We start from the raw sequence: 18295 nt of genomic DNA on the forward strand, positions 1-18295 counted from the left end.
GGTGGCCATCTCCGTAAGCCCATGCCCTTGCCCAGGGGCTGGCTGTGGTTAGGTGCCACCCAGCTGCCATCCAGACAGTAGCACTTGGCCATCACTTTTGACCCAGGGCAGCTGGCCTTTTCCGGAAAGCCTGGCGTGGCACTGGGAAGAACAACCCTAGCCTGTTTTATGGCTCGCCTGGAAGGAAGTCTTAAAGCCAGGCATCAAATCCCTGCGTCTGTCCCAGGAATCGTCCACCTGCCCACAGGCAGCTTCAGTCCTGTGGCGGAGGAGATGACTCCTCCTTCAGCTTGTACTCCCCTGGAGCACCACCCCTCTCCTCCGCCTCTTCTTCATCCTGGCATCCCAGAGTTCAGACACACCTACAGGAAGTCTTCCTGCCTCCCGCTCCTCTGACAAGCCAATCAGCCTCCCTCTCTGACTACAGCTCTCTAGGGGAACCAGCAGGGATGACATTCCTAAGACCCTCTAGGGTCCACCCGGCTCTTACTGTCTCTGACAAAGAGCTGGAGGACAGGAGTGACTGAGTCCTCTGACAAGATCAGTTACTGTAACCAGCAGACCTTGGCAAAGTGCTCTCTGGGCTGTCTGCATTAAGACTCATAGGCAAGGAGCTGGAGAGATGGCTCAGCAGTTAGGAGCACAGGCTGCTTTTCTAGAGGACCCAAGTTCAAGTCCCAGCACCCACATGGTGGCTTACACCTGTCTGTAACTCCAGCTCCAGGGTATCTGACGTTCTCACACAGACATACAGGCAAAACACCAATGCATATACGTTTTAGAATAAACAAATCATTTTTTAAAAGGGCTCACAGACAGGGGAAATCACAAAATGGGGAAATAAATAGAAGCTTAGTGAGTTAAGAGGTTTGTTCATACAGCTGTGCTGTGGGCAAACACGGAGAACGCTAACCCAGGTTTCTCCCCACTGCTCACTGAGCAACACTCCCTCCAGGGAACTCGGGTAAGGGGCCGTGCTGGGGGTCTCTCCACCGAGGGTGGGCACAGCATGGAGGGGTGGCTTCCACACGCCTTTCCAAGTGGCCGAAGTTCACGGCTGTGAACAGGAGCCATCCCCGGAAAGGCTGTCTCATGGGTGCTCACTCCACTCCCACTCACAGGGAATACACGTCATATACACACATATCTTCTCTCTGCCCCGCACTCAGGATCTGCTAACATTGTCACAGTTGGGCTCCCCCTGACCTCAGCCCTCCCCTGGCCAGTGCCCCTCGTGCCCACAAGCCATTCTTGGCTCCTCCCCCTCCCCCTCGGCCACTCCAGATGCCACCAGCCTCAAGGCTGCGCCCACAGGTCGTCCATCACTCAAGATTTAAGAGTAGCAGTGGACACCACTGCTGTGTGGTGTTCCTATCATGGGTAGGTGGAAATATTGTTCACAGCAAAGCCCTTGCCAGGGTCAGGCCACCCCTAGTCCCCACCAAGTCACTGGAGGAAATCATCACTGTCCCGAGAAGATGCTGAACTTGAGACTCAGAGAGGGGCAGTGACTTGCCAAGAATCACACAGCCACCCCATGAAGGCAAGAATAGACGTGAAGCCTGTCTATCCCAGATTCCTCTTTAACACCCCGGGTGTTATTATGCCGGGTTTACTTAGAACCAGACATCCTGACCTGTCACCGAGTCACTGAAACATACCCACTTCCCAGGAGGGCTCTGACCAGCCCGGAGAGAGTAATGGCCAGAGAGCAGTTGGGTGGGGCAGATGGTGTGACAGGGGACAGCGGGTGAAGGAGGCAGGTCTAAGCATACAGCATGCACACTGTGAGAGCAGCACTTACCACCTGAGGCAGGAAGGGCAGGAGAGCCCAGAGCCGTAGCCAACAGAGGAAGGAAGAAGGAATTAGTGAGCGTGAGAAGCCTGGGGACAGCCTGGGGCCTGGGCACCCACATGTCCGTCCACTCACTGGTCTGACAGGAGTGGGGGGTGAGGAGGAGGTCCCCTAGGAGTAACCTGGGGCATGGTGTCACAGGAAGGCCACATCTGAGCTTTTAAAGGCGATATCATAGTGCATGTAGCCTTCGGTGGAGCAAGGCATGGACTTAACTACCACGATCAGATGGTCCCTCCTGGAGGACACATGGATTTGCCACATGGTAAATTTCCAGTGCCTCAGCTGGGAGGTGGTGGCGCATGCCTTGATTCCCAGCACTTGAGAGGCAGAACCAGGCAGATCTCTGAATTCAAGGCCAGCCTGGTCTACAGAGCAAGTTCCAATACAGCCAGGGCTACACAGAGAAACCCTGTCTCAAAAATCGAAACAAAGAATTCCAATGGGCCTCAGCTGCTCTCTCTCACTGTTCATCTTAGGAGCCAGAAGCTGGGCAGAGACAGTGGACAAAAACAGGACCCAGTCAAATATAGTAGCAAGGTGCCCGCCTCCCAGGTCTGCTAGGGGGGGAAAAATCTGACCCGGATCAGGAGTTTCAGCAAGAGGGCTGGCTACAGGGCTGTCCCTCAATGACCAGGAGCCAGTGAGCATGTATGTTCCCTTGACAGACCCCCAACTCACATGTCCGTGCAGGTCTGTGTTGAGTAGCATCAGGGCACAGGTGAGCGTGTGGATCCCATCTAAAGAGAACAGGACAGTATCCTCACTACAAGAACCCACTCATTCCCACCCGGAGCCTCCCACAAGCCTCCCTATAGAGTCAGGCTAGAGGCCACACAGACAGAGAAAAGTGGACATCTGCTCGCAAGCACTCAAGGCCAAGGCTTGGGTGATGCTCTAACCCAGATGTCTGCCTCCTGCAGACAAATTCACCTTGAACCTTAGAACGAGGCAAGGCTCTGGGCTCCAAGCTATATCCCTACAATAGCAGTAAGGGATCTGATCTGTCAGTTCCTAAGATGCAAGTCTGTCCATATGACAAGTCCTAACTCTGCAAGAGACCTGCATGGAATATCCCCTCCCGGACAAAAAGTATAGGCATTGGGAATGGAATGGCCATGAGGAAGACATCTGGGCTCTCTTGTCCAGGAGGCCATCCCACAATCCCCGGGCAGTCTATTGTTTGGGTTTTTGAGACAGTGTCTCACTCTGTAGCTCAGACTGACCTCAAGCTTTAAATCATTCTCCTGCATTCATCCTGCCAACCCTGCGGTTTCAGGCATGAGTGTGCTGGGGTAAAAACCAAGTGTATTCATTCGATCTTAATTGAGGACCTACTATTTGCCAGAGCATATGGCCCACCTGAGCCTGCCTGCAAGCAAGACAAATGTGGCAGCTGAGCCAGGGTGGGCGGAGACCATGTCCCAGCTAGGCGAGTCTCATGGAAGGTGGTCAGGGAACACCATACCTTCCGAAGTGCTGTCATCTGGGTTACACTGGCAATACCGCCGAGAGAAGTGGGTAAGGACTCGTTCTCGTTCCTGTGTTTCCCCCATCAGCGGGAAGGCCTTCAGGAAGGTTCTAGAATGGAATTCAAGGTTGCTGAGTGAATCTCAGAGTCCCTGATACAGCCTTCTCACTGGAATAGAAGACATATTTGCCTACACAAATATACACATGAGGCTAGCTCCTGTCTAGATATCCTGTGCAGGCCCAGGCAGAACATTGGCTGTCCAAGATAGCCTCTGGATTCTAAGACCTCAGGCAGGGATATGATGTTTACACCCAGCGCCTTCTGTGGGTCTCCAGGATCTAGACAGTCACATTTCACTCTAGTGACCCAACACATAAGGCCCTCAGTACAGCACCCATGATGGTGACCCAGTCCCACAGAAGGCTATCTTTCTGATCTCCCTCATTTTGATGCAATCAATCCAAAGGCTCAACTCAAGATAGATCTGCTTGGAGCAGAGCAATGTAGATTCCCCCACCTGTGCCGCAGTACACACCTTAAGCTACAGGTGAAGCAACAAAGTCTCATGATCTCAGGATGGAGAGAACCGGACAGAAGCCAGACGGCGGCTGACACGTGACAGCCACCTTTCTACAGGTGTGTCACAGACAAAGTCCATGGGTAGAAGGCAGTACACTGGATCCTTCTAAGGGGCTGGACATCACATCCAGAGCCTTGAGAGGTTAAAAGCACATGACCACACAATCGCCCAACTCTGAAGGTGTGAAAGTTGTGGAGTGTGAATCCTAGAGATAGAGGGATGTTTGCTTGTTTGTTTAAGGAGGAGGACAGTTTTACTGCAAGGTCATAAAATGAGGATTCAGAACAGTTTCAATGACATGGTTCCTATACAAGGCTGAGGTTCAGAGCTAACCCTGAGAGACACGGCACTCCAGAGCTGCCTCTCCTCAGCCCAGCCCTGGCTGGGTTAGGACTGTGTCCCGGGTTCCTTTCCAGTTGCCTTGTAAAGGAAGTGTTGGACAAACTAAGAGAAACAATAGGTGCTGGAAAAACCCAGAAATCCCAGAAAACAGAAGCAAGTCAGGGCTAGAGAGATGAGTTTGGATCCCCAAACTGTAACTGGACTTGGGCATGGTGGCTGCCTGTGGTCCCAGTGATCAAAAGGCAGACATAGTGTGCTCCTGGAGCAAGCTGACCACAGTCATGTCTGTGAGCCCTGGATTCATCTGAATGTCAACTGAGTGTCTCAATACCATGGAGAGCAGCAGAGGAAGACTCCCCACATCAACCTCAGCCTCCACACATGAGTCCCCACACATGCAAATATGTGCACATGCACGTGCGCGCGCGCGCGCACACACACACACATGCACACACATGCAAACATGCACACACATGCACACACATGCAAACATGCACACACTCACATACATGCACACACACATACAAGCATGTACACACAGGCACACATGTGCAAACATACACACAACACATGCACACAAATCACACATGTACACACACACATGAAAACCTGTGTGTACACACATGCATATGCACACACACACAGGAATGAATCAGGAATACATTTTTTTAAAAGATATACAGGATTCGGATGTGTTAGTGAAAAGATAGGGAGTCCCACAGAGAACTGGAATCTGTTTTAAAGTTTAAAGATGATGGAAATTCTAGAAATGTAAAGTGTAACTGAGAATAGAAACTTAATGATGTTTCTTTGGGGTATGTATGCATGTGTAGTATGCATGCATGAGGGTATGTATGCTTGGATTTGCATAAGCACATGTGCATGCATGTGCACACAGAGACCAGAGGTTGACGTCAAGCATCTTCCTCAATTGCTTTTGACTTTATATTCTGAGGTGAGGTCTCTCATTTGACCCCAGAGAGCTTGCTGATGTGGCCAGCCTAGCTAGCCAGTTTGCTCTGGAATTACAGATACCATGCCTGCCTAGCATTTACATAGATGCCAGGGTCTGAACTGTGGTCCTCACACTTGCTACCCTTGCAAACCATCTTGCCAGTGCCTCAGTAGTTTTTATTGGCTTCATTTATCTGCTATTGGACATGGCAAAATGGCAAATACACTGAAAAGCAACAGAAAACATCCCAACGGAAACAGAGGGGTAGAATAAAAGCTGATTGTCAAAAAAGTATTAAGAGACATCTGGGACCCAGCAAGAGGTCCTAGCATCTGCAGACATCACCCCTAGCTGAGGAGGGAAGGGATTCTGCCCTCCCTCCTCGGCCTGGTCGAGCATCTTTCTGGTAACACTGACTTCCATTCAACCACCCGCCCCCTCCTGCTCCCAAGGCCCACACCTGACCCTCCTGAGACACTGAAATAGTTGCAATCAAGTCCCTTTACCATCCAAGTAGGCCAGATATAGCCAGATGGTAGTGCCCCGTGCCTTTAATCCCTGCACTCAAGAGGCAGAAGCAGAAGGATGTCTGTGAGTTCGAGGCCAGCCTGGTCTACAGAGCAAGCTCCAGGACAGTCAGAGCTACATAGAGAAACCCTGCCTCAAAAAACAAAAACAAACAAACAAACAAACAAAAGTAGGCCCTGAGTACAAAGACCTATGGTATCAGGCAATCGGGAAGCACTCCGTTCAGGCAAACGGTTGGCCTCCTTTTCCCTCCTAAAGAGCTGTGACCACACCCGAATCTTCATGTCCCTTGTCACCCATCACATTAGCTGGCAATCACTGAGTAGCTGGACAACAGCTACCCATAGGTTTTCTCCACAGCTTTACCAGAGGGGTCAAGACTTGCACAAAGTTGTATAAAAAAATTACGATAGACTTGCTGGAATACAGATATTATATTCTATATTGCAAGAATAGGATAGCTAGAATAACAAGTCAGACACGCTGTTCCACCGCCTGTGGACACTGTCGCAACCCAGCCCCACTGACCTGAGTGCTCTGTCCAGAGTGAGGCCTGAGAAGTCGAAGAAACTGAGGTACTCCCCAGCAACCAGCCTGCTGAACTCATTGCTGCCAAGAAAGTATAATGGGAGGTCAGTTAGAAGCAGGCCCCGAGTCCCAGAACATCAGGTACTGGGGAAGTGCCCCAAGGTACCCTTAACCACCACCCAGATCTGCCCAGACCCTGGATCGCCTCCTCTGGTCCCTCAGGTCAGAGAGATGCCTTGGTCTGTGGCATGAGGGATGATGTCTCAGCTCAGTAAGAGCCAACTCAGGGAAGGGAGCAGGGCGGGGTGATGCAAGTGTTTCCAGCAGAGATGACAGAATGTAAATCAAGCCACCACCGGGAGGGTGGCAGAGGTGAGCAGGGGCCCAGCCTCAGATCACAGTAAGGACCAGGGCATGGCTGCAGAGTTTAAAGCTAACACCATACCTGCAGAGTGGGGACCCACAGAGAATGGATCCAGAAAAGGGGGGCCGAGAAGAGAACATTTAGGATTCTGAGGTCACCAGGAAGGAAATGACTGAGAAGGTGATGTCAGAGCTCAGGATGAGGACAGAGCTGGCTGACTCCCTGTGAGCGTAACCTTGTAAGAGACAGCTTGGTGTTTCCAGCTCTGGGCCCTTGTGAGAACCAAGAGCAGGGAGTTTGGTGTGACAGTGTGTACCTGTTGCTTCATTCAGCACTGTGAGGAAGGAGGACCAGCCTGCCTACATGAGACCCTGACTCAAAAGCAAGTAAAAGTTTTAAACATATAAATGGGCTGAGGGTGTAGCTCCGAGTGCTTGCTTACCATGCACAAAGTCCTGGACTCAATCCCCAGCGTCGTAGTGTACAGAGGAGTTCTAGCCTCTAAGCTTGAGGCCAAACTGAGGTGGAGCGATGACTCAGTGGGTAAGAGCACTCACTGCTCTCCCAGAGGCTTGAGTTTGGTTCCCAGCACCCAGGTCAGGTATCTCACAACTGCCTGCAATCCAGCTACAGTGGCTCTCTGTCGCCCTCTCCTGGTTCCCTTGGGCATCTGCGCATGCACATATACAATCACACAACACACACATCCATACACAGAAATATAAATATTTTCTTCTAATGTGCAGGCCCAGAGCAGAGCTCTAAAGGCGGGTGGGGCACAGACCTCCTGGAGGCCAAGGAAGAACGTGTTTCATGAAACCTAAAAAAAAAGTAAATGAAGCCGGGCAGTGGTGGCACTCGCCTTTAATCCCAGTATTTGGGAGGTAGAGGCAGGCAGATTTCTGAGTTTGAGGCCAACCTGGTCTACGGAGTGAGTTTCAGGGCAGTCAGAGCTACATAGAGAAACCCTGTCTTGAAAAACCAAAAAAAAAAAAAAAAAAAAAGAAAGAAAGAAAGGAAGAAAGAAAGAAAGACAGAAATGAAATGAAATGAAATAAAACTTTCAAGGCTGCAGAGAAGGCTCAGTGGTTAAGAGCACTGACTGCTCTTCCGAAGGTCCTGAGTTCAATTCCCAGCAACCACATGGTGGCTCACAACCATTTGTAATGGGATCTGATGCCCTCTTCTCATGTGTCTGAGAACAGCTACAGTGTACTTACATATAATAATAAATAATTTTAAAAATAAATAAATAAATAAATAAATAAATAAAAGCCTTACACTTTCCTTCCCATTGGTAGGACCATGGGAACTGGAAGGGCATGTGACATAAACCACGTGCACATTCGAACTGTGGGAAATCCTTTGGGGAAAATGGCTGTTTCTACAATATATGGCACTTTAAAAGAGAGGGGGCCTGAGAAGATGGTCTCGGTGTTAATGCTTGCCTTGAAAGCCTGGAGGTCTGGGTTTTGATCCCTAGCACCTACATAAAAAGCCAGGCGTGGTGGTGTAGACGTGTAATGTCATCACGGAGGAGGCAGAGACAGGAGGATGCCAGCAGCTTGCTGAGCAGTCTGCCTACCCAGTCAGTGAGCTCCAGATTCAGGGAGAGACCATGACTCGGAACATAGAGTAACAGGAAGACGCACAAGGTCAGCCTCTGGCCTCCACGTGTACATGCAGCCACGCATGCAGATGTGCATGCATGCACCACACAGGGAGAGACCAGGAGGACGAGGAGGAGGAGGATGGAGAAGACAGAGGCTGGCTATTAACTGGCACGTGTGAAAGCGAGGGCTGGGTACATCGTGTGAATTGTATTCCAGACCTGATGTGAACACAGTTTCTACTTTTTCTTTTTGTGTCCTTCTCTTCTTCTTTCTCTTCTTCCTCTTCATCGTTTTCATCTTCTTCCTCCTCTTCTTCAACTTTTTCCTCCTCTTCATCTTCTCCCTTCTTCTTCTCGATCTTTGTCTTCTCCTCCTCCTCCTTCTCCTTCATCTTCTTCTTGTGGCAGTATAGAGGATTGACCCCCCAGGGCCTCCCATACATAAGGTAAGTGTTCTGTGCTGAGCTACAGCCAAGCCCTATTTTTATCTTATATATTTCTGAGTCTCACTAAGTTTCCCAGTGTGTTCTTGAACTCACTGTAGCCCAGGCAAGCCTTGAGCTTGGGACCCTCCTGCCTCAGGCTCCAAGTATCTGGGTCAGCATGCAACACCAGGTCTGACCAAATCAGTGTTTTTTTAGAGAAAGGGAAACACACCAAATAGAGATAATGAGGAATTTTTTGTTAGTATTATTAAATGTTAAAATGGAACTACACAAAAATTCTTACCGGTTACAGATATGCTAAAGCACTATGAGTCAAATAATAACTATGCTTCCAACAAATGGGGAGGAAAACTGAGGTGTAGTGGAAGAACATTGACCTGAGATCTGGGTGTGATGATGCACACCTGTAATGCCAACATTTGGGAAGTTGAGGCAGGGGGATTTGGTGACCAGCTTGGGCTACATAGTGATACCTCAAAACACTTTGGAGTTGCATAGTGAGTATATGAAAAGTTTGATGCTTATCTGCTGTGTGTGTGTGTGTGTGTGTGTGTGTGTGTGTGTGTACACGTGCGCGCGGAAGGTTCATAATGAAAACTTAAAACTGTGTCTGTCAGTGCTGCGGAAGGAGGCATGGGCAGAGAAGTTTCTACAGGAGAAACATAAAAGCAAGAGCCCATCTAGAACAACTAAGAAAATAAAGGGAGGGTGCACAAGCAACCCAGGGGAGAAAACCTGAGAGCTGGACATGAAGACCTGGGAATTTCCTCTCCACTGCCCTCCGATTTTTGGATGGGAAGAATGAGCTGCAGCAATTACTGGAGGAGCCTGCAGAGGGCGCTGCGGAAACATGGCAAAAACCCATCCTCCCAAGGATAGGAGTCTGTTTTCAGGTTCCACCTACCTGGAGATGTTCAGCTTGCTACAGGAGTCTATGGGTCGTGATTTTTAGGAAGGGCTCCTGGGAACCCACTGCCCAAGGTACAAGGAAGTATCAGAGGGTGTCGGAAAGCCTCCTAGCACCTAAAGCCCTCATCTCAGCCTGACCCAAGTCTGATCTGTCTCCCTTAGCTTTGTGAGTAGCATGGGAGGCTGGCCAGCTCCGCCCACCGCCAAGCCTTCCTGGGGTGGTGGAATCCCTGTGAACAGAAGGGCCGATGTGGTAGCCACAGTGTGCTCAAACATACTCAGAACACACCATCTTCATCTCTCACACACACGCTCACCAGGTCACCAGTCTTCCCCAGGACTGCTGGGTGGCTAGAGTCCTTTGCTTGCTGTCTGAAGGTTATGCCCTGTGCTTTCAGGTGTGGGTCCTTTCAGGGGGTCCCAACAGGCAGGTTTAATAAAGATAGACACATTGTTTCACCTTCATGGCCCAGACATTTACCCAAATCCTTTACAGGTTCTCCTCTCCACCTAGCCCCACAGGGTAGAACTCTGGCTCAATCGTGTTATTCTGTCTGTCCTCTCTAGTGCCCTTCATAACACCATAACCACATCCCCCATCCTGCTCCAGCCCCGAGGGGCCGCCTGTCACCACCCCCTCCCTGACAGCAACCACCTTAGCCCAAGTAGCCCAGAAAGGAAACAGATTTAGGGCGAGGTCAAGAATGAGGACAATGACAGGAGGAGGTGTCCTTGGAGGCCCGGTGGGAGCTCCTGGCACCGGCCACTCCTGAAAGGAGTCACTGGCACCCCTTTCCTGCTGAGGAAGGCATCGGGTCTGCTTTGCCTGGGATAGACGCTGGGAAGGCACACTCACTCACTTTTTGCCCAGCTGCCGAGCTACGTCACAGCGCTGGAAGCCTTCGAGGTGGTAGAGGCGGCGGGCCAGTCGGCGAGCAGCCTCGCTGACGCCCTGGCACCCATTGGCCAGGGGATCTGTGTTGCCAGGTTCCAGCCCCTCAGAGCTGCTCAGCTCTGAGTCCGAGTCCGACAAGCCATCCTTAAGGCTGGTGTCACTGCAAATGAGAAGAAGGGACTCAGATGCCCCGTGTGTGGCTAGGAGGGACCCCGAGTCTCTGAAAACCCACTGTGCGGCCAGAACAAGAAAACAGGCCTCCATTCAGCAGGGGAGCCTCGAGACAGACCTCTAGAGAGCGGCTCAGGAAATCAGACATGGCTGTGCTCGGCACAGAAATCTGGCCTGCTCTGAGCTAGAAAGATGGAAGAGCTGTGTGGGAAGTCCGCACGCAGGAGACAGACAAGATGACCCCATGGGGGCTTGTGGATTGTGGACACGGTCGTCCAGAAGGCCTTGCCTCTCCTGAATCTCGGTTCCCCTACCCACTCATGGCTCCCCAGATCCCAGCCCAGCCCTTCCCCCCACCCCCTCCCGCCTCACCTGGCCGAGTTCAGCAACTTGTCCGTGTCCTCCTCCTCATCCTCCCCTCCTGAGCCCCCAGGCCCATCTTCATGGAACCCATTGGGCACCGACGTGAGAGACAGGTGACTCAAGACATTCTCTGAGCGGCTGCTAGAGATGGACCGCCGCAGGGGACTGCCCAGCTCCCCATCACCACCACCAGCTGCCCCCAGATCCCCTTCAGGCCCCATGTCCCCAAGGCCCAGCCCAGCGCCGGGCTCAGGGCTGTCTCGAGCCCGCTGCTGGATGAGAGGCGTGAGGGGGGCCTCGAAGCTGACACAGCTGTCACTCTCGTCGGTGAGACTCAGCACATCTAAGGAGTCCAGGCTGCTGTACTGGGTGCCCCGCAGTAGCTCCGACTCCAGAATCTTCTCAAAAGTGGCACTGAAGCCATCCCGCACATCTGGTTCGCCAGGACAGTCCAGCCTATAGAATGCAAGGGCACAGTCACCATCCTACTTAGATGTCCCAGACACTAAGGCTAGCTGCTACACCACCAGTCTCTAGCTAGGAACTGAACACACATACACATACACATGCCCATGAAAACTCATACAGTCCTGTGCATATACTAATTAAATGTATTGGCTGGACACACACACACATACACACACAAGACCCATGCATACTTACCTCCTGTACAAATTGCAATATTTAGGCTAGGCATGCATACATGCAAACCGACACACACATGCGCCCCCATACATGTTCTCACACCCCTATGCATATACCAGTGTAAAGGCAGGACACACACATGCCCCCATACATATTTACACAGCCCTGTGTGCTTGCCCACTCCGGAGAGACAGGCCTATAGCTACACTCTTCAAGACTTCTGCATATGTTCTTCCCACACTCCACGGCCTTTAGACATCCCCCTGCCCATCCCCTCTTCCTTGTCCAGTGATACCTCAAGACCCAGTCTTGTTGCGTTAAATATCCAACCCAAATGACCCAGGTAAAGAAATCACAACTCAATTTATAGGAATACAAGCTACATGCCTAGATTGGGCAATCTACCATTACACTACTCTATTCCCATCTATAAAATCCCACATAACTTTCGGTTTCTCCAAGCCACGTGCTTCTCTCCAATCTCCTTCCATCTCCTCCTCCCTCTTTCCTCCCCCTCTCCCTCCCCCTCCTGTCCTCCTCTCTCTGTCTCTCTACCTTCTGCTGAGAAACAGACTGTAACTCCACTGAGCGGGATAGACACAAAGTTCCTGGTACAACTTATCAAAATCCCAGGAGAAATTCCCCGAGAAGGGCAAGAACATGCAGCTTGCCTACCCGGGGCCATCTTGGGGGAAATGGGCCAGATAACCCACCTGTCACATCTAGATATGCAGGTGGACTCAAAGCTCTACTGTCAGCTGGTAGAGGCGGACTACAGCTCCTCATAGAGACTGCTCATTGTGGTGTGAGGGGGGCCATGGGCCGGGAGTACAGCGGGCCTGGTTGTCTCTGAATTCCCCTGTAGGGCTCTGCTGTTAACACTCAGAAGCTAAAAATGGGGACAGGAAACCTCAGACTTCTAGAGAGACCTAGGGGCTGCCTCCAGGGTGTATTATCAAAGAGCGAGGAATCTGTGAGTCCCTGTCCCAGAGCATGCACTCACCCTAGCTGAGATTCCTCAGCATCTGGACAGAGACTCCTAGGGGCATCCTCCTCCTCCTCTGCTGGTCCACTACTCCAGGGCCTGGATTCTATGGAATCTTCCAAGATGTTCCCGTCTTGTCCCAAAGCCAGGCCATTGGTCAAAGAGAGGCTAAGGCCAGGCGGGGCCATATCTGGGTCTCTCGCAGGCTCCATGGTGCCCTCTAAGGTGTCCATCTTCTCGCTGCCTGGACCGCCGATGTAGCTGCTCTGGCCCTCACTGGTCGCTGTTCCATTCTGGACCCCATGCTCCTCTCCAGGCCCCAGGCCGTGGTCCTGGGTAGCATCCCCTTCCTTGTGCCGCTCACATGGGAGTTTTTCTTCATCCATGTCAGCTGCTGTCTCTGCCTGTCCCTGCCAGCCCCTAGGGCTGCTTGACAAAAGATGGAGAAAGACAGAGTCAGTCAGACAGGGCAAGGGTCAAAGGCCTAAAATCCTATGAAACCAGTACAGCGGCAGCTTGTCAGGGGCAGGGGCACGGCCATGATTATTTCTTTAGTAACTTCCAGTTAGAGAACAAGCACAGGTTGTGATATTCTCACGTCAGTGGCTAGGCCGTTCTGTCAGCTCACCTCTGGCTCCTGGTTTGTCCCTTGTACCCTAGCCTCTACCTTCCTTATTACTTCTTGGGTCTGTGTTCTACCCTTCAGAACTCACCAAAGTCCCTTGAGGAAGACCCTTGGGCAAGTGTTCAGTACCTTTTTGTTTGTTTGTTTGTTTGTTTGTTTGGATTTGGTTTTTTCAAGACAGGGTTTCTTTGTGTAGCCCTGGCTGTCCTGGAACTCACTCTGTAGACCAGGCTGGCCTCGAACTCAGAAATCTGCCTGCCTCTGCCTCCTAGAGTGCTGGGATTACAGGCATGCGCCGCCACCACCCGGCTGATTTGGGTTTTTGTTTTGTTTTGTTTTGTTTTGTTTTGTTTTGTTTTGTTTTGTTTTGTTTTTTGAGACAGGGTTTCTCTGTATAGCCCTGGCTGTCCTGGAACTCACTCTGTAGACCAGGCTGGCCTCGAACTCAGAAATCCACCTGCCTCTGCCTCCCAGAGTGCTGGGATTACAGGGGTGCGCCACCACTGCCTGGCTTATCCAGCAGTTCTTGAAGGCCCCTCTGTATTCCTGCTACTAAAAGGAGACAAAACCCAGGCTGGTCTTGGGCAGCCATGTGTGTGCCTCTCCATGCATTCTCAGCCTGGTCTGCACAAGGAACCTGAATTTGTAACTAGCAGACGGAATTGGCCCAGGAGTTGCTTTCAAGGGGTCTCTAAGAGAGATATCGAGGAAATTGACCAAAGTGCAGCTTGATTCCAGGGATGCCAGAGTAAAGCCGGGACACAGCCGGCAGCCACTGGGGGCCCGCGCGGGCCGCTGTCCAGGGTGCTGGGCTGGTGCAGTGCTGCACGGACTAAGGTTGCCCCTGCAACGCAAGCATCTGGCAATGCCATCAAGAAGGAGTCCGGGAGTCTTAAGGAAGAACTCGAGAAAGACCCCTGAGAAGTACTCTGGGGAAATCGAAGCCGGGGGAGCCATACTGGGTAGGAAGGCGGAAGACAAGTTCAGTGGGCTGTGGCCTTATTTATACATTCTTTCCTCTCTGCCCCAGCCCCTTGTAGTCTAGGCTACCCTCCCTAGTGACCTCAGGCAGAGACACAGGCCAGCGTTGGCCCCCAACACCTGGGAAACTGCAGAGAGGCAGGTGCCTGGGCGTTTCCTCTGTTTCTGGTTTGATACTTTGGTGCTCCACTGTGTGAGCCTAGGTGGCCCCCGACACCCTACTTCTTCCTGAGGGGTCTATCTGGGTTCAGGAGAGGCTGGAGGAGAAAGAGTGCCCAGCTTTCTGGGCTCCAGCAGAACAAGCCTCAGAGAGGAGTTGAGGACATGAGGCCCTGTGCCTGCCAGGCACGCCCAGGCCACTGACTCCAACACGAACGCCAGGAAGACTCTGCACCTATGTGAGCCCAGAAAGGAAAGTGGGTTCTGCTCTCTGGGGACTCCTGAGCCTTTAACTAGAGCTACTATACACCTGCTAAAATCATTTAACCCTGTGTGTTCAAACATGGAGTAGAAGATGGCTGGAGAGAGATCTGCAGCCCCAGCCCATCACTACTAACTAGAGTTTTGTTTACTTTTTGTTTTGTTTTTTGAGACAGGGTCTCTCTACATAGACTACCTAGAGTTCTAATAACCTCACTAAATTCAGGTTTCACACACACACACTACACACACACCATACACACCACACACACACATACACACACACACACACCATACACACCACACACACACACACCACATACACTGCACACATACCACATGGCACACACACACACATTCATACACTCACCACACACACCATACATACCACACACTCACACCACACACACACACACACACTACACACACACATCACACTGTGTACACACACACATTCACATACTCACATACCACACACATACCATACACACCACACACACACACGCCACACACGCCACACACGCCACACACGCCACACACACCACACCGCACACACACACACCACACACACCTACACACCCCACACATCACACTGTGCATACACACACATTCACACACTCACACACCACACACACACACCACACATACCACACACACACATATACACACACCACACACACACACACACACTACACACACACCACACACACACACACACACACACACACACACACACACTCATACATCACACACACACACACACCGCAGATTAAAACACCTTCAAGCTAAGCTCTAAGCTATCAGGCCCTGATGCTAGAGCACCAGGAACCCTCAGGGCCTAGCGCTGAGTAAAGAAGTCTTCCTGGTCTGCCCTACATCCCTGCTGCTGCCGTTGCTATTTCTATTGGTTCCCTCAGTGGCACACCCAGAGGAGGCAGAAGGTCACCTCCTCGACTGGGACCAGTCGACCCCAAGGGGAACCTGGAAAGGAAAAAAGGAAGTGGGGCCTTGCATCCTGCTGCCTGAGTTCTAGTCCTCCAGCCATCTACCACAGGCCAGCAGGGAAGTCATTGACTCAATACCACAGGACTTGAGGCCCCTATCCTGCCAGGATATCTCAAGCTCCCGTGCCCAGGCACAGAGGTGGAGCCTGGGAGGGTGGTTCTGCCTGATCTCCCTGAAGCGACTTAAGTGTATAAGTGGCTCTATCTGAAGACCAAAGCTTGGACTACTGACAAATCAAGGGTTTCTTGGGTGACCCTTCTGGCATTTGCGACTTGTAGAAACTGGTCCAGGCTCCCGCAGACCTACCTGTTCTGCCATGTCCCCTTAAGCTTCAAGCAGGACTGAGTTTCTGCCAGTACCGGGCGCTGGCCAGTGTCCTCAGTTCCCGGGGCTAGACAGACAAGGGGCAGCATTGAGCTCTACTCTAGGCAAGGGGCCCAGAGGCCTTGCCTGGGCTGAGGACCAAGAGAGCCCAGAGGAGCTGAGCCTTGGGAGCGATGCAGAAGGGGATGTTCCAAGGCAAAGGGTGTGAAACAGTGTTCCAGATCCTCGCCCTTATGTCCCTCCACGTGATGTCACCGGGGAGTCACTCTCACCTCCCTGGCCTGTGTGAAGCCATCTATGGAATGAAGTATTCCCTCTGCTTCCTCCCCAAAGCAGGTGAGTAACGCTAAGGTCATGGATGCTGAGGGGAAGGCTATCCTCAGAACTGCAAACTCCCCAGGACTCAAGTCTCCAGCCCAGGGGGGACTGAGGCACACAAACAGGAAAGACTCTGTCTGAAATCCCACTGCATGGTCAGGTGCAGTCTCCATCTGCAGCTGGAAGAACTAAAGGTGCAGTCTGAAGCCTCCCGTGAGATCAGGACCCCAAAACTTCAACCGAAGGGGGAGTCAGGCCAAAGCAGTGGCGCTTGCTGCCTCCAGCCCTGCTGGCCACAGCAGAGAGGAGCTGGCCCACAAATGACAGGCTGGCAGCATTCACGACCCCCTGTGGCTGACCTCAGCCTGATCCAAGCCCCTTCCCAGGAGCCTCTCACTACCCATAGCCCTTGGGATGTCCTCGGGCTCTCAGCAGCCTCCGTTCAGTACCAGCTGAGATGGACACCACAATGAGAGCAGAAGTCGCCAGGCCAGGGGTGACTGGTGAGCCACACACTTTCTGGGTATCAGCTGCTCCTCAGATAACCCTGTCCCCTTCCCCACTTCCCCCATGGCAGCCAGAAGGCACTGCAGAAACAAACCACACTGTGTCTCCCTCCTTTGTAATCCTCTAGCTATTCCCATCTCCCTTAAATGAGAACTCAGTCTCCCTAGCATGGCCTAAAAAGGCCCCGCCTGAGCTCACTCTGCTGTTTCCTCCCAGCCACACTGGCCTCTTTCTGCTCCCCAAGCTCATTCGCACCTCAGGGCCTTTGCACCAGCTGTGCCCTTGGCCTAGAATGTTGCTTCTCTGGATCATTCTGTGATTGTCTTTTCTTCCATTCAAGGCTGAACCCCAAAGCTGCCTCCCCATCCCCAGTAGAGGCCCTGCCTCTGGTCACAGCCCTCTGAGCTTTTAGAGTGTCAAGGAAAATGGAAACTCTGCTGTTTTAATCAATTAATGTTGGGATATGTGTGTGAATAGTCCTTGTCCGTGTACACATATGTGCAGTTTGTGTGCATGTGTATGCATGTATATGTGGAAGTCAGAGGTCACCGTGGGGTGTCTTCTCAATTACTCCCCATCATATTTTGTGAGACGTGGTCTCTCATGGAACCTGAAGTTCACCATGTTGGCCAGAGCAGTGAGCCCCAGGGATCCCCCTGCCTTTGCCTTCCCAGCACAAGGGCTTATCGTTGCACCCAGCTTTGTATACCAGGGCTGGGGCCCCAAGTAGGGTCCTCAGCCTCCACCATCAAGCACTGAGCCAGCAACCATTTCTGAAACTTCCCAAACTCCCTGTTTTTTTCCTGACCACACTCCCTGACGCAAGAATGTGAGTCCAGTGAGGGCAGGAACCTATCATGGACACAGCTGTCCAGAGCCTGTGCAATGCCCAGCATATAGGGATGCTTTATAAATACTTGTTGGCTGAGTAACTTGGATTATTACCACCCCCACTTTTGGCAGAGGCTAGGCAATATTGAGGAGCACACTTGGAGCAAGGCTGCTGCGGGGATGGACAACTCAATGATCCTTTCTGTGCTGGGGCACAAGACAGGGGCTGTGGGAAGCACTAGGCTGAGACCAGAGGTGTTTCCTGCAGGCAGGCTCCAGGCTGGCTTACTCTGTGAGACACGTGTATGCTTACTGTGCATAGCAGACATGTGTGGGCTCATATGCATGTGCATACATACTCAGGACCACACAACCACAGAGAGGGAGGGCAACGGTTCCTCTGGTGTCAAGGTGGAGAGGGAAGTCTTCAAACCTAAGGGCAAAGTTAAGGATGACAGGCCTATATTACTAGACACCCACAGTAGAAATCCTTCCACCTATGCAGAATCTGCGGACAGGAAGGGGAACCACCCAGAACTTCAGACTGGGTTGATAACGGAGAAGACGGGCATCTTCACCAACCACAGCTACACAGTGGCAGCAGGGGGCTTGGTGGAGGGTGTATAGGCCAG

General features: G+C 51.8%; 1 protein-coding gene across 2 annotated transcripts in view; it reads right to left on the bottom strand.

The window, feature by feature from the left end:
• Positions 1 to 18295, bottom strand: part of Psd2 (pleckstrin and Sec7 domain containing 2) — a 45795-nt gene that overhangs the window by 18676 nt on the left and 8824 nt on the right. Inside the window, exons 2-7 of one of the 2 annotated variants that reach the window (XM_052155399.1) lie at positions 12671 to 13078; positions 11032 to 11478; positions 10454 to 10648; positions 6263 to 6343; positions 3324 to 3436; positions 2537 to 2595 (exon numbers count right to left, since the gene is read on the bottom strand). In XM_052155399.1, the coding sequence (XP_052011359.1) occupies positions 2537 to 2595; positions 3324 to 3436; positions 6263 to 6343; positions 10454 to 10648; positions 11032 to 11478; positions 12671 to 13038 (1263 nt within the window). In that variant the 5' untranslated portion in view covers positions 13039 to 13078. Of the gene's footprint in view, positions 1 to 2536; positions 2596 to 3323; positions 3437 to 6262; positions 6344 to 10453; positions 10649 to 11031; positions 11479 to 12670; positions 13082 to 18295 lie in introns of both variants that reach the window. The other variant, XM_052155400.1, reaches the window with a different exon arrangement.

This window comes from Apodemus sylvaticus, chromosome 13 (assembly GCF_947179515.1).
Source record: "Apodemus sylvaticus chromosome 13, mApoSyl1.1, whole genome shotgun sequence".
Taxonomy (NCBI): Eukaryota; Metazoa; Chordata; class Mammalia; order Rodentia; family Muridae; genus Apodemus; species Apodemus sylvaticus.